Source organism: Chamaea fasciata, unplaced genomic scaffold (assembly GCF_029207755.1).
Source record: "Chamaea fasciata isolate MVZ Bird 193981 ecotype frontalis unplaced genomic scaffold, bChaFas1.0.hap1 SCAF_5, whole genome shotgun sequence".
In the NCBI taxonomy this organism is placed as follows: domain Eukaryota; kingdom Metazoa; phylum Chordata; class Aves; order Passeriformes; family Sylviidae; genus Chamaea; species Chamaea fasciata.
Window position 1 is genome coordinate 1,137,858 of NW_027094090.1, and position 15,842 is coordinate 1,153,699.

The window sequence follows — 15,842 nt, forward strand, 5'->3', positions numbered from 1 at the left end:
CACCATCCCAGGGGATTTAAGAGGCTCCAGGGCGCTGTTGGGATGTGAGATCAGTTCTCCTCGCTGACCATGAGGCTCCTCCCCGTGCTCCTGGCTGCCCTGGTGGCAGTGGCCACCTGCACCGAGACTTTTGTTGGGTAGGGGAGGCCGGGATGGGGACGGTGGCACCGGGTGGGGCAGAAGGAGCCGGGTCAGCCCTGAGGGAGGCACGGGGAAAAGGCTCAGGGGAATGGTGAGGATGGATGGGGTGGGTTGAGGCTGGACTAACGGGGCCGAAGCTCGTCCCACACCCCGAGCACCTCCTGACCCCACAGGCACCAGGTGCTGCGTGTCGTCCCCCGGAACGACGAGGAGCTGCAGAAGGTGCAGGAGCTGCAGCACCTGGAGCATCTGCAGGTATTGGGTGCGGAGGTGGATTTTGGGGACGCTCCTTTGTTTTACACCCCCCCCAAGCAAAGCAAGGACGGGGTTGGATGTGGGATTATGGGAACCATGACTTGAAGAGCAAGAGGCTGGTGCTGGGGGGATGCACCCTGAGGCAGGATCTGACCCCTCATGCCCATTTTTCCCCATCCAGCTGGATTTCTGGCTGGCTCCCCGCGGGCTCGGCCTCCCCGTGGACATCCGCGTGCCCTTCCCCAGCCTGCAGGCGGTCAAAGTGCACCTGGAGGCCAGCGGGGTCTCCTATTCCATCATGATCGAGGACGTGCAGGTCAGTGGGCAGGCAGGGCAGAGGTGGGATCCCATCCAGTGGGAACGAGGCTCATCCCTCCCCGTGTCCCGCAGGCCCTGCTGGATGAAGAGCAGATGGAGATGCTCCGCAGCAGCCGCCAGCTGCCGCTCGACACCAACACCTTCAACTACGAGGCCTACCACACCATAGATGAGGTGGGAAAGCACGAAATTTGAGGCATTTTGGGGGGGAAAAAGTTTGCTCTTGGCCAGGGGGGCGAGCTGGGAGTGACCCCCACGTCCCTCGTTCCCAGATCTACAGTTTCATGGACATGCTGGTGGCCGAGAACCCCAACCTGGTGAGCAAGCTGGAGATCGGCCGCTCGACCGAGGACCGTCCCCTCTACGTGCTCAAGGTGAGGACGTGGGGATTGTGATCCAGAGGGGAAAGGGGTGACAGGGACAAAGCCGACCCCTCCTCTCTGCTCTCCCAGTTCAGCACGGGGGGCACGAACCGCCCGGCCATCTGGATCGACACCGGGATCCACTCCCGCGAGTGGGTGACGCAGGCCAGCGGCGTCTGGTTTGCCAAGAAGGTACTGACACCATCCCAAAAGGGCCGCACGGCCCTCAGGAGCCGTGGGATCCAGGTGGGTGATCCCACAGGGAGGACGGGGAGCCCCAAGCCTCCGTTCTCTCTAGATTGTCGAGGATCACGCCAATAACGAAGGTGTGGCCTCCATCCTGGAGACGATGGACATCCTCCTGGAGATTGTCACCAACCCAGACGGCTTTGCCTTCACCCACACCCAGGTACCGCCCCGGGTTTCCTCTCCCTGTTTCCTACAGCCACGCCGGATGGGGCTGGGGAGCAGGATTTGGGGTGTTGCACGTCCCTGAGAGGGCAAAGCCTCCTCCATCCACGTTTCCATGGGATGGAGACCACCACGAGCTGTGGAGCTCCAGCCCAGGCCACCAGCTGAGGTGGCTCTGCCCTTCCAGAACCGCATGTGGCGCAAGACCAGGTCCAAGCACTCGGGCTCCATCTGTGTCGGAGTGGACCCCAACCGCAACTGGGACGCCGGTTTTGGAGGTCAGAGCCGTCCCCTTGCCCCTGTGGAGGGTTTCCACTCTCCGGCTGGAGGCTCCAAAGCTGTTTCTGGCTCAAAGATCCATGGATGTCCCCTGGGGAAGAGGTGGGATTTGCTCTCCGCGGCAGAGCCGAGGGTCTGGGCTCCACCAGGGCTTTGATGATAAATGAGAGTCATCATCCAAATGTCTAGGAGGAGCCCCAGGAGCATTCCTCCATCACCACCAGGGAGCTGAGGGGTGGGAAAACCTCCCAAATTCCCACTGTGTTCTCACCATCCTCTTCTCCACAGACGCCGGAGCCAGCTCAAACTCCTGCTCGGAGACGTACCACGGACCCTACCCCAACTCGGAGCCCGAGGTGAAATCCATCGTGGACTTTGTGACGAGCCACGGCAACATCAAGGCTTTCGTCTCCATCCACAGCTATTCCCAGCTCCTGCTCTATCCCTATGGCTACACCAACACCCCGGCACCTGACCAGCAGGAACTGGTGAGGAACACGTGTGGGCTGGGGTGGAACTCTTCTGCTGCTCCAAGGAGGAGCCACCTCTGTCCTGCATCCATTGGGAAACTGGGAAGAGCTTTGACATCTTTTGGCAGCCAGAAAAAAGGAAAAAAAACCTCTGGGATACGCCTTTCTTTGGCTCATCTTTCCCCCTTCCCTGTATTCCCAGGACGAGGTTTCTGCCAAGGCCGTGGCAGCTCTGTCCTCCCTGTACGGCACCAAGTTCACGTACGGCAGCATCATCACCACCATCTGTAAGTGCTGGGGCCGCCCCCAAATCCCCCCAAAATCCCCAAACCGTCCCTCACACCGGCCAAACGGAATTCCCGCAAAAAAGCCATCGAGGCTCCCAATTCCCCCCGCATTTTTTCCTCCTTCAGACAGAGCAAGCGGCTCAACCGTCGACTGGACCTACAACCAGGGGATTAAATATTCCTTCACCTTCGAGCTGAGGGACACGGGGCGCTACGGCTTCCTGCTGCCCGCCAAGCAGATCGTTCCCACCGCCGAGGAGACCTGGCTGGCCCTGAAGGTCATCATGGAGCACGCCCGCGACAACTCGTACTGAGCTGGGAGCAGGGCTGCAGCAGCTGGAGAAGGGGGAAAGAAGGCAATTGATCGAGAAATAAACGGAAAAGAAGGATGAGAAAAGGTTGTGAGCGTTTTCCCTTTTTCCCCAGATCGGGTGGAAAAGGCGTTTCGGAGCTGGAGTTGGTGCCGGCACAAAGATGGTGCCGGCATGAAGATAGCGGGAACAAAAAGGAGGGGAGGTGGTGGGGTTTTCCCTTTGCTCTGGCAGAGGATGGAAAGGGAATTGGGCTCTGGGACATGAGGTCAGCAGGATTTATTGGGGGCTCCAGGAGAGCTGGAGAGGGACTGGGGACAAGGGATGGAGGGACAGGACACAGGGAATGGCTTCCCACTGCCAGATGGGATCTTAGGAAGGAATTGCTGGCTGGGCTGGAATTCCCAGAGCAGCTGTGGTGGCCACTGGATCCCTGGAATGTCCAAGGCCAGGTGGGACAGGGCTTGGAACAACCTGGGATAGTGGAAGGTGTCCAGGAGTTGGGACTGGATGGGCGTTAAGGTCCCTTCCCAGCCAAACCTTTCTGATTGTGTGATCCCTCCTCACCTGCTGCAATCCCTAGGGAATGGGGAGCTGAGCTCCTGCCCACTCCCAGCTTTTCCAGGGCTCTCCACAGCTCTTCCAAGCTGCAAATAAATCACCCAAGCAGATGCTGTAATTTCCATTTTTATTAAATTAAACCTCTCAGCCTCTGCAGAGTTTGACTCTGCTCCAAACAACACCAAGAGTCCAAAATCCACACAAATCCATCGAGGTGGTGGGAAAGTACATCCAGTCTTTGCTTTGACTCCTTGGGATTTGGAGGATCTCAAACAACTCAGGCCAGTTTTGCCCGATTGTTTCACCACGAGGTTTTCACGCAGCACGGAGCAGCCAGGGATTCTGGATCTGTCTCCCACAGCTGCATAGCAAAATCAGGATTTTAGCCAATGCAATGACATTTCCAAGAGCTCGTGGAGCTGGAAAAATCTACTCCCAGAGCAGCAGGGCCTTATCAGACTGAACCTGCCAGTCCTGCAATCAGCTTTGTCTGATTTCACGCTCAGAGACACAATAAAAGATAAAATGTGCTCAGGGACGTTGAGTCCTAAGCTGCCAAAAATGGAAATGATGTGCCATTTCTCCTACTTTTTGTCCTTTCACCAGAATCATCCCAAAATCACCAGTGAGTTTTGGGATGTGTTGATTGTCTGCTTTAAAAAAGGGGGGGGAAAAACACTGAATCCAAAAATACACACAAACCCCACACAAGACCACGATAACCAAAGGGGGACCAGGCTCAGCAATGCCAGATGGAAAAACTGGAGCAGGATTCCACCAAAATCACCTCCAAAGTGTCCCACAGGCAGCTCAGGGAAATCAGAGGATTCCCAGGTTATCCAGAAGCACCAATTTGAGGAAAACTGTGCTACTCATTTCCCAGGAAAACGTCATCTTGTTCAATTCCAGATCCCAGCTCCCTGCTGGATTTTAGGGACACTGGTGAGGCAGAAGCAGCAAAATTCCCTTTCAGCCACTCTAAACCTTAAAGGAACTCCTAAAAAACCTCTGGCAAAGGAGTCACTGGGAAAAAAAAAAAATCCAGTTATTCTCCTCCAGCTCACCTTGGAAAAGACACAACTATTCACAAAGTGTCCACGAGCAAGCACGACTGTCACGGCACCAACCGGGCAATAAAAAACATCTTTACTATTAATACTTCTGTTCATTAGCATAATTTATTTTAAAAGAAACCCCCCCCCAGAAAAAACCCCCTTCCAGGATCTTCTCTCACTTTTGGCAAATTGCTGAGAGTTTTTCTCTCTGCTAAAAATACCAAAGTTCGTGCTCACAGGTGGTTTGCGGCCCGTTCGCCCTCACAGCTCCAGGGAATGTTACGGACACAAATTCCTTCAGCTGGACTAAACACTCTGTGGAACGGTTTCTACTGGTGCCAGCCTTTACTACCAGTTTACTCCCTCCCCTACAAAACCAGTTCTAGCACCTCTGTCCTGCCCTGCACCTCAGATGATGCCACTCCTGCCGCTAGGAAACATCATTCCAGCTGCCCAGCCTTACCCGAGCTGCCAATTCTCACCACGGCTGCTTTTTTTTCCCTGAGGATTCCTAAAAACCACAAAGGGGGCTTGAACTGCTCAGGATTCTCAAAACCTGGAGGCTCCAATTTATTTCCATGGCCTTTTCTGGACGCTGGTCCTGCTGTGGGAGGAGCCGCTCAGGGATCTGACGGTGCCGGCAGGGCTGGGGAGGCTGGGGTTGCTCCTCACGGATGAGAGTTTGGAATCGCGGCTGGAAACACCTCGGGTAAGGCGGCCTGTGGGGAGAAACAAATCAAGAAATCGGTTGTCCACAAGTTGTGGCTGCCCCCTGGCTGTGTCCAGGTTGGATTGACTTGGAGAAATCTGGGACAGGGGAAGGTGCCCACGGTGGGATGGATTTAAGGTCCCTTCCCACCCAATTATTTCATGATTCCATAACGAGGTTTGCAACACGCTCTGGAGTCTTACTGGCAGTGTCTGAAGGAACCTGCTCCTCGGCCAGGTAATGCTTTAACTTCTGCAGGTCATCTGCAGAAAACCTCCATTTGTTCTCTGCACGTGTGGGTGGCAACCTGGGAATGGTTTTCCTCCGGGCAGTTCCTGTGGGAGCGGCCACCTGGCAGGACATCGGCAGCGTGCCGGTGATCAAGCCCTCGGGGATCTTCTGGGCGAGGACCTTGAGGCCTGCAGGGACACAGAGAACTTGTTATCCCAGCTGGATGGGACAGCAGGGAGCGGTCATGAGGGATTCATGGAGCCGGGAGTCCGGAAAGTTTGGATGGAGAAATGTGGGCAGCAGGAGAGGGGGGGAATTCTGCCCTGCTCAGGTGAGATCCCACATGGAGTCCGACTCTGGGGACAACAGCAGCAGGACCTGGAGCTGCTGGAGAGATTCCAGAGGAGCCCCGCAGTTCCCAGGGATGCAGGCTGGAAGTCAACTGGAGAGAAGGCTCCAGGGAGAGCTCCCAGAACATTCCAGGGCCTCAAGGGGCCCCAGGAGAGCTGCAGAGGGACTGGGGACAAGGGACAGGACACAGGGAATGGCTTCCCACTGCCACAGGGCAGGGCTGGGTGGGATCTTGGCAAGGAATTCCTGCCTGGGCTGGAATTCCCAGAGCAGCTGCGGCTGCCCCTGGATCCCTGGAAATGTCCAAGGAAAGGCTGGACATGGCTTGGAGCAACCTGGGAAAGTTTGGAACTGGATGATCCTTCAGCTTCCCACCAACCCAAACCATCCCACGATTCCACGCGCCAAACCTTCCCCATCCCCAGCTCCCACAAGTTGCTCCCCACACTCTCCTTTTTCCCCAGGAGGTTTGGGGGAGCTCTCCCAGCCCCAACCTACCCCCAGACAACATGAAGAGGTTCTCGAAGCCCCTCTCGCACATGGTGGTGGCCGCCTGGCTCGCCAGGCGCTCGTCGTTGTCGTACACGATGATGATTTTGCCGTGGGCGTTTTTCTGCCGCGGGAATTGTTAAGGAGTCACCGCTGAGCTTGAGAGGACGTTGGAATGTTTTAGGAAGAAGAGGAGACATGTAAGTGGGATTGGAGAGGGGAAGATTCCATATTTGGCTTGCAGGAATGTTTCTCCCTGCGGAATTCTCAGCGGCCGAGGCTCGGCAGACACAGCTTAATTCCCACTGGATCCAGCATTGCTTGAAGATCGGGAACGGCGACAGCCCCGTTGTTTCCAACCTCCCCTCGGCGCCAACAACCTGGCAATGATCAGCCTAACCCCACTCCATAATCCTCTGTCTGGCCCCAATCCCATCGAGGTGCTGACAGGAAGCCAAAGGATTTGATGGATGCATCCCTGCAGCAGCAGCAGGAAGAGAGCAGTGCCCAAGTGTGGCTGGGCCTCCCAGCAGCCAAAATCCCAAAAATGCCAAATCCAGGCAGCTCCCACTGGAGTCAGGAGGAGCCTTGAGGAAGCAGAATCCAGCATCTGATGGAGGCAGTGGAGCTGCACCAGCTAACTCCACCTCCTGTCCCAACTTTTTTGTTTTTTGAGATCCCTAATTTTGCCTGGATAAGCTCCAATTGATTTTAGGGAGGCCCTCGCCAACAGCTCCTCATGTTTCCACGGAAAGGATACATATTCCAGAATATCGTTTGTGTAGGGATTCATGGTTCTAGACAACGTTGCAATGGGGTAGGAATGAGCTGCAGAAGGGGAAAAAAAGAAGGAAAAATGGTTTGTAAAGGGATTCATGGCTCTAGACAAGGTTGCAATGGGGTAGGAATGACCTGCAGAGGGGAAAAAAGAAGAGAAAACCGTTTGTATAGGGATTGATGGCTCTAGGGAACGTTGCAATGGGGTAGGAATGAGCTGCAGAAGGAAAAAAAAGAAGGAAAAATAGTTTGGATACAGATTCATGGCTCTAGACAACGTTGCAAATGAGCCGCAGAAGGGGAAAAAAAAGAGGGAAAACTCATCCAGAGGCTGAACACCAACAGCCTGAGATTCAACAGCCTGGAGAACCCCCTGAGTTTGGGATAAGCCCTGGGAACACCCAGTGATGTCCCAGCTGGGGGACAAAATGCAGCTGGAATGTGGCCCTGAGCTAAAAGGGGCTGACCCTCAGGCAAGTACCACCTTTGACCTGAGGCCTTGGAATAAACCACCAAGATCGTGTGATAGCACGAAGAGTCGCAGTTTGAATAGTACTGTGTGATCTCACAAGGTGGAAAACAAGATTTTAATATATAATAGAGGGCTTTGGGCATCGTCTGAGCCCTTCTTCACCTTCTTCTTCATAGGTTTGGGTAGTTTCCTGTAATTGGGTGAAAAAGGGCCTTAAGCGGTCATTATTGGGTCAAAACCATAAATAATACAGGTGTCACCTCGTTATTGAGGGATGATCCCTTAAATAATACTAGAAAGAGTTAAAAGCACTCCATTCCACCTCATTTTTTAACTTACTAGTTAAGCTCACCGCTCCCGAGTCTGAAAATACTATAAATAGATAAGAAATAATAAACAACCGAGTCCAAACTCAAAATCTACATTTCCTGTGTATTATTCATCCTAACCCTGGCAAAGAAAAAAGGAACCAGGACTGTAAGAGCTGCTCACTTCCCAAGATGTGGCACTGCTGCTTAAATAACCTTAGAAAGAGTTCGAAGCTCTTCATTTTCCCTCGTTTTTCTAACTTCCTAATTTAGCTCACCACTCCTGAGTCTGTAAATACTACAAATAGATAGGATATAGTAAACAAACTGAGTCCAAACTCAAAATCTATGTTTCCCTTGTGTTATTCATCCTAACTTTGGCAAAGACAAAAGGAACCAGGACACAAAGAGCTGCCCACCTCCCACGATGTGGCACTGCTCGTAGGCGTCGCGGTCGCGCACGTCCAGCAGCAGGAAGGGGCAGTCGGGGTAAGGCCTCTCCTTGGCCTGCGGATCCTCTTCCTTTGGGGAATCCTTCTCCATGTCCAGCTCTCCGACCCCACTGATCACACTGCAAAGGGAACACGGGGGTTAAAGGAATGCTGATGGGTTTCTCCAGCAGCTCCAAGGCTGGGGAAGAGCTGGGATAAAACTTGCTCCTCTTCCAGCACCGTCCTGGGATTCCTTCACATGGCGGGGTTGGAATTATTGCCAGTCCCAGGATGGTTTGGGTGGGAAGGGACCTTAAGGATCTCATTCCACCCCAGCCATGGGTAGGGACACCTCCCACTGGCCCAGGCTGCTCCAAGCCCCAATGTGCAGCCTGACCTTGGACATTCCAGGGATCCAGGGGCCTCCTCACCCTCCCAGGCAGGAATTCCTTCCCAAGATCCCACCCCAATCTCCCCTTTTCCAATCTGAGGCCATTCCCTGTGTCCTGTCCCTCTGTCCCTTGTCCCCAGCCCCTCTGCAGCTCTCCTGGAGCCCCTCCAGGCCCTGGAATGTTCTAGAAGCTCTCCCTGGATCCTTCCCTTCTCCAGGAGAACATTCCCAGCTCTCCCAGCCTGACATTGGATCCATCTCCTCTCCAGGAAATCAATGGACTGAGGGGATTCACTTGGAACCTCAGGAATCCATGGAGGGTCTCCCTTCCCTTTCCCTCTCTTTTCTCTCCCCATTTCCCATAAAAATCCCTCGGGATGGATCCTGAGTGTCCCGAATCCCAGAATCCCAGGAGCAGTTTGGGTGGGAAGGGACCTCAGAGCTCATTCCAGGGACAATTCCACCATCCCAGGCTGCTCCAATCCTTCCTTGGACATTCCAGGGATCCAGGGGCAGCCACAGCTGCTCTGGCAATTCCAGCCCTGCCCTGTGGCAGTGGGAAGCCATTCCCTGTGTCCTGTCCCTCTGTCCCTTGTCCCCAGTCCCTCTGCACCTCTCCTGGAGCCCCTTGAGGCCCTGGAAGCAGCTCCAAGGTTTCCCTGGAGTTTCTCTTCCCCCACTTATTTCGGACACTCTCAGGGATCCAGGGGCAGTCCAGAGGTTCTCTGGGAATTCCAGCCCAGCCAGGAATTCCTCCCCAAGACCCCTGTGTCACTTTGAAGCCATTCCCTGTCTCCTGCCCCTCCACATCCACACGGAAACATCCCAACAGGAACATCCACGACTGAGTTATCCCCAAAATTCTGGAATGTGAGGGCCCGCACGGAACCCCACAAACACAAATTTCCTTCGTCACGCCGCCACCAGGTGACAACAACCTTGGGGTTGCTGCCTCCACCCCAAACCCATTCCGACAGGAAATCCTGCCAACCCTTTTTCCCTCTGCCCCGCTAACCTCTCCATACAGAAATACAGGACAAAACCACTCGGCAGCAATTTAAAACCAGTTTCAGCCGAGCTCAAACCAACGCCTGCAGGAAGAAAAGAATGATGTTTTCTCGTGAGGCACCTCTGCAGGGTGGAGCGATGGGATTCTCCTCCTCCCGAGTTGTTCAGGAACAGGACTGAGCTGGGTGAGCCCTCGGGGCTCCCTTGGCCATTCGTCCCTCCTGCATCGTCGCCCGCAGCATCGCCATCGCCTGGGGAAGAGGAAAGGAGTTAAGGAGATGCAGGAGGAGGTAAACAAGGAGGCTTCTTAAAGGGCAGTTTCTATTCCTGGCGAGAAAAGCGTGACGGCTTTATCTTCATCCTCTTAACCAGGAGAATTTACCCACGGCCTCCTATTTAAAATAATAAAGAGCCAACAGATTTTTTATCTCTTTTTGGGTGGGGGGGCTTGAGATTTCATTTGAAGAAGCCAACAAAACAGAATTTTTGATGTGGATTATGCTCCTTTCCTACTTGCAAACCCTAATTTTTTTAGGAGTGTTTCTATTCTCAGCCTGGATTTGCTGCTGCAGGCAATTGAAGTTTTATTTTCCCTCAGCTCTTCCCCTTTGTCCCTGCCCTCAGTGTTGTCTTTTCCCACCTTTTCCTGCTCCTCTATCCCATTTTTTGGGGGGTTTTTCTCCCCTTTTTCCCCACCTCGCGGCTTGTGCAGCTCCTCGTTGGTCACTTCTAAGGTTTCATTGGACAGAGAGGCCACCTGGAGAACCTGCAGGGCACAAAATCACACATCAGAGACTCTGATCCCCACATCCAGGCCAGGGAAACACACAGCTCAAGGCAAAACAACCCCGGGGAAAAAAAAATAAAAATCCCAAATCTGCAGAATCCCACTCTTCAACATCTCCAAGTTTAACCTTCCCTTTCCTTCACTCCTGAAAAGACAATTTGGGTTGGTTTTTTTTTTCTAGTTTGAAGCAGTTTTTTTTTTTTTCAACCACCACCCCTCAACTCTTTATTTCCTGATCAATTTTTCACTGTTTTTTATATTATGATTCACTGCTTTTGAATCAAACAATGCCTTGAAGTCCCAACTTGCCCATTTTCTGCAGTTAAACTGGGGTCAGGGAGGGCTTCAGACACAAAACTCAGATTTAGGTGCTGTTTTCACACAGCCTTTTTTCTTTCGCACGTGCTTGAAGATCTTTTTAAGACCCTTTTAATTTGTCCTTTTAAGTTAACGGACAAATAAAATAAGGAATAAATTTCAAAGATGGAGCCACCACAAACTTTGATTTGTAATTAAAGTCGTTTGGCCACTGTGGGAATGAATTATTTGCAGGGAGAAGCCAAGACAGAATAATTACATCTGCAGCTAAATAATTACAGAGGAATTTTTAATTCCAAGGGAAAAATGCAGCTCCCAAAAGATTTTGGAGGCCAGAGAGGGATCTGTACGTACCAGCTGAGCAAAAGTTGTCACCTTCAGCCTTTTAAACAGCTCATCCTTTCTATACCTGTAATCTTCAAAAACAAAACAAAGAGGGCAAGGTCAATTTCCAGCTCGTCCCCAGTTTTTTTTAGACACCAGGTCGTGGCTTAATCCCAGTTTTCCTCCGAGATTCTTCTGCAGCCAGGCAGGAATTCAGGGCAGGTTTGTGCTGAAAGGTGAGAGCAGCAAACCTGGAGAGTTTGTGAAATGTCAGTTATGAAGAGAGGGTTTAATTAACACCAGTTATAACGACAGATTTCAATTAATACCAGTCATAAAGAGAGATTTTAATTAATACCAGTTATAAAGAAAGATCTTGTCCAGTTACGATGAAGTGGAAGAGGCAGATTTAGTTGCTTTTAGACTCCAATATGAATTTATGTTTTCCATGGTGCTGGGGCAAGAGGAAGTTCAGGAATTTCTCCTTTCCCTGCTGTTTTTTTGGAGCCCATTGGAGTCACAAAGTTCCTTAAACAAAAGATTAATTCACTTACATTTTTAATTTTTGTGTAAATTACAGCAGAATCAGAGCATGGAGGATCGTGTCTTTGCAAATACCAAGCTAAACACGCAGGTTTTACCTTAACAATTCAAAAAAAAAAAAAATTCCAAGATTTTATACTCGATCTGACAATTAAACTCTAATTTCTTCCACTTGCTGACAAGGATCTCCTCAAGGAAACGGATAACTGACACAAGAAACTGGACTAATTGAGTCTTAATGGGTAATTAACACAAGAAACTGGCCTAATTGAATCTTAATCCAGCTCAGGGAGGAAGAAAACTGAGCAGGGCTGTTGGCAAAGATCCAGAGCAGAGAATCCCAAGAGAGCCAAGGGTGGGAGCCTGATCCCATCCAGATCCTGGAGATGCAGAGGAAAAGGAAAAACCTCCTGGAGTGAAACAAAAGGTGTGAGGAGGAGGAAAGAGAAGCCAGGATGGGTATCAGTAGGAACATCTTGACACGGAATAACCTGCCCAGGGGAGCAATGGGAGCTTTGTCCTTTGGGAAACGCAGGGCTGGGAAGGAGCTGCTCCCTCTCCAGCTGCTCAGGGATAACAATGGAGAGCAGGATCTTTGGCAAATCCACTCAGCCCAGCGATTCTAAATCCTCTAAAACCATCTGCTGAATGCTCCATTAGCTTAGGGGAGATGAGGGGGAAGGGCTCCTGTGCACATTCCTGCAGCAACAACACCAAAAAAATCCCCCCTCCCAAAAAAATCTCATGGGATTCACTTATGGGAATTTTTCAAGCTGAGTTGTGGTTATGCTGGAGGCTGAGATCTCTTCCCAAAGCATTCAGAGTCCCCAAATTCCTAAATTCCTACCCTAAATCACTTTGATCAGGCTGCAAAACAAACACCTCTTTGCACCTCACGAGTTGTCCTAGGAAAAAAGGAGCCTTTCCAGAATATCCACTGCGCATCCAAAGCACGGGGCTGAAGCACAGGAGGGGAAGAAACTGGATTTTGGAGGAGGAGGGGGTGCAGAAACTGGATCTCAGGATGTCAGTTAATGGGAAATAAGTCTCCTGGTTCTTGCAAAACCACCTGGTTTCAAGCTTCAAGCTGAGGTTGTTAAATCCTTAAAAAAAAATCCCTCAAAAAAAAAAAAAAAATCCCTCAAATAAAACCCAAACAAACCCCAGCAACAATTATCTCCTGTAATTATTCCCCCTTTCATCTGCTCAAGGAGTAAAATTGCCCAGCCGAGGCCAAAAAGAGCCTTTCTGTCGTGGCAAATAAACTTCACCTCGAAGGAGAAACAAAAGCAGCAGATCTTGGGAAGTGCTGGACGGACAAAAACGGCGAAGCAGAAACGCTGTCAAACACTGCAGCTCCTGGATGGCTCCTTCCCGCCTCAAATGAGGAGTTTTTATCCCCAAAAAAAAAAAGCCTCTTTGCCCTAAATCTTGCCTTTACCACCCAAAATTATTTCCCAGAGAGTTCAGAAGTGCTGCTTCCAGCTTCAAAGAAAACCCAACCCCACGTACCCGGTCCGGTCCTGGCGGATCCGTCGGGATTTCCTGACATGGCTTTTGCTCGGAATGGTTCTGTCTTCCAAGGATGGAAATTTTCCTGAAGGCTTTGGAGAGGAGAGGAAACGACAGCAAAGAGAGAAGGAAGAGCCCTCCTGTGTGTCCTCAAGTCAATCCTCCAAAGGATGGATGGGTGGTGGTGGGTGCAGCTTTTTAATTTTTGACGGGGCGGGTTTCAATCTTCTCTCGGGTTACATAAAGGCACAGAGAGGTGCCTGTGCTGGGGATTTCAATCTGCATCCAAAGGGTGTCATCTTATCCCTGAGAAACCAAAGGGGGAGAAGTTCCTCCACTCCCTGGGAGCACAACGTGTCCATTCAGCCTGGACAGAGTGAGAAAGTTCCTCCCTCCAAAAACCACGCACACACACACACACAAAAAAAGAGGAGGGAATAAAAGAAGTGCACGAAACAGATCCGTGGGGAGATTGGAAACCCACAGAGAGAAAAAAAAAAAATCAAGATTTTCAACACAAATAAAAAGCAAGGCAGTGTCCAGCACTGAAATCTCAGTCAACAGAGAGTTTTGGAAAGCTCCAGGTCATTCCTCTTTTCATTTTTTTCCCTCCAAAGACCTGCAGTGTTTGGAAAAAAAAAACCCAAACGCAACAAACAGCCCACAAACAAAGGCTCGTTTTGCACAAATAAATTCCCTCACAAAGTGGGGCTGAGAACTAAACCTGAACGTTTCAAAACCTAATTAATCCTCACTAATGAAGGTTTTAGTTTAATTCAGTTTTTTTTTTTCTTTCACATCCATAAACGCAGCTTTGAGGTAGAAGAGTTTTCCCGGCTCCTTGTGTGAGAATAATCTGAGAATAAAGTCATAAAATCACTGGTTTTATTGGGAAAAAAATGTTTGAAAAGCCTGGTTTGGGGTGGGAAAACAGAGAAATAAAAATAATTTAGGCCCTCATCAGCCTGAACAACCTGAAGTCTTCAAAATGCCAGCACTTAGTGCCGGTGAAATCAATGGAAACACAAAGAAATGAGCTTGGGTTTTTTTTTTTTCCTGTCATGGAGTATTTTGATAGGAATTTAAATAATGTAAAGATGAAAGAGCTCAAGTTGTGACCTAAAAGTGAAACAAAGCCTCAGAAATGATCCATGAATCTTCCCAGATGAATCTAGCCTGGATTTCTTAGCTCAGAGAACTTCCAAGACCAAAATCCAATTTAAAAAAAAAAAAAAAACCTGCACAAAGAAGGATCTGGAAGATTCCTGCTTGGATTTTTTTTAAATTCAATTATAAAATCTGGAGATTTGCAAGGAAAACCCTCCTGGAATTCATCTCCCGCTCTTTGAGTTTTGAACCAACCCATTTTTGAACCCGTCCCGCTCCTTCCCCAGGTACTCACTCCTTTTGATCTCTTCCAATTTTTCCATGTATCTTGACAAACTATTCCCTGTAACAACAACAGAAGAAATCCAAATTTATCACCGTTATTCATTTCTTAGGGGTTTTCTTTAGGTCTCTTAAGGCTTAAATTTTAATTGCTCTGAAGGAAACAGCTGCCTGTTGTAGATCCTCCTCCACAGTGCCAACAAAAGGTGCAAAAACACCACAATTTTCTTCTTTTCTCTCAAGGAAAGCAGAAATTAAACAGAAAAATCCAAGGGTTTGCTGCTCCTTTCCCAATATTTTGGTGAGGATCCTACAAGATTGTGCTCCCGGATAAAATGCAGGTGGTTTAACAACCAAAAAAAAACCACCACAAAGACACCCCCAAATAATTATCGTGGCTCCCACCCTTGAAAAGATACAGGAATTCCAAGGGCAGGAATTTCTATGGGAACCAGCGCAACAGAGCCTGACCCAGTTTAAAATCTATTTAACCCCCAAATTCTCCTTTATAATAGAAAAGGAGAAAAAAAAATAAACAAGTTTTCAGACTTTAAACACGTGCTCGTTTACACACAGAGCATTTAATCTCAATTTTCAGGGGAGGTGCACGGGGGTGTGTGAAGATAAATACACATAAATACATTAAAAAAATATTTAAATCTGTATATAATTTTAAATCTATATAGTTCCTGCTTGTTTAGATTTCAGCTTTGAAGGAAAATTGTAAATGCAAACATTTGATGAGACAAATCATAACCTCAATAAGGATTCTGCAGTGTTGGGGTGAATTAGCTCAGGGTAAAGGTAATTAGGGCATTAATTACATTTTTCTGTCATCTTACACTCATTTTAGGTGGTTTTACCCCCACGACAATTTCACTTACCAGTGTCCAGACGAGATTTTATATGTTGGTACTTGGGATTCGAGGGGATGCGCCGGTTTAGGAGCTGTTTCCAAACGGAAAAGATGAGAAGCCAAAATTAATAAAATAAAATAAAACAGGCAGAAAAATGAACCGAAAATGCGATTTCAAGGGGTTTAAGAGACAGAAAAACAAGGGAGAATTTCCCGAATCCCCACGCCGGTATTAAACCGCGCTGATTTCAAAGCCTTCAAAAGGAGAATTCCTCCCGTTTTTCTACCGCACGGCTCCGGGGGCTGCACGAACCATCCCCGCCGCCCTTCCCCCGTGTCCCCCCTCTCCGCCCGGACGGCGTCGAGAAGGGAAAACCCCTCAGGGCACCTGAGGGTCGCCGAATCCGCCCCAAGCCGACATCGCCCCCTCAGCGCCGTTCAGCCCCGCTCCGCCCGTCCCCTCACGCGCTCCCGCCTCCCGCCCACCCCGCAACTA

General features: G+C 50.1%; 2 protein-coding genes across 3 annotated transcripts; one reads left to right on the forward strand and one right to left on the reverse strand.

The window, feature by feature from the left end:
- The first annotated feature begins 34 nt into the window (after window positions 1-34).
- Window positions 35-2,909, forward strand: LOC136289142 (carboxypeptidase A1-like). Its single transcript, XM_066182627.1, has 11 exons — window positions 35-137; window positions 315-396; window positions 578-712; window positions 787-888; window positions 987-1,088; window positions 1,167-1,268; window positions 1,375-1,485; window positions 1,675-1,765; window positions 2,055-2,254; window positions 2,439-2,523; window positions 2,650-2,909. Exons 1-11 carry the CDS (start codon window positions 70-72, stop codon window positions 2,835-2,837), a joined length of 1,266 nt encoding a protein of 421 aa, XP_066038724.1. The 5' UTR covers window positions 35-69; the 3' UTR covers window positions 2,838-2,909.
- Window positions 2,910-3,513: 604 nt separating this feature from the next.
- CEP41 (centrosomal protein 41) lies at window positions 3,514-15,800 on the reverse strand. Of its 2 annotated transcripts, XM_066182623.1 has the most exons (11): window positions 15,735-15,800; window positions 15,375-15,438; window positions 14,504-14,551; window positions 11,077-11,138; window positions 10,314-10,383; window positions 9,739-9,868; window positions 8,207-8,358; window positions 6,991-7,058; window positions 6,240-6,354; window positions 5,363-5,578; window positions 3,514-5,169 (listed from the first exon to the last, which is right to left on the reverse strand). In XM_066182623.1, the coding sequence occupies exons 1-11, from the start codon at window positions 15,765-15,767 to the stop codon at window positions 5,021-5,023; spliced, it is 1,107 nt and encodes a 368-aa protein (XP_066038720.1). In that variant the 5' UTR covers window positions 15,768-15,800; the 3' UTR covers window positions 3,514-5,020. The 2 variants fall into 2 exon arrangements, with proteins under 2 accessions (XP_066038720.1, XP_066038721.1); XM_066182624.1 differs by lacking the exons at window positions 15,375-15,438; window positions 15,735-15,800 and adding an exon at window positions 13,102-13,407 and having other exon boundaries at window positions 14,504-14,555.
- Between the last annotated feature and the right edge of the window lie 42 nt (window positions 15,801-15,842).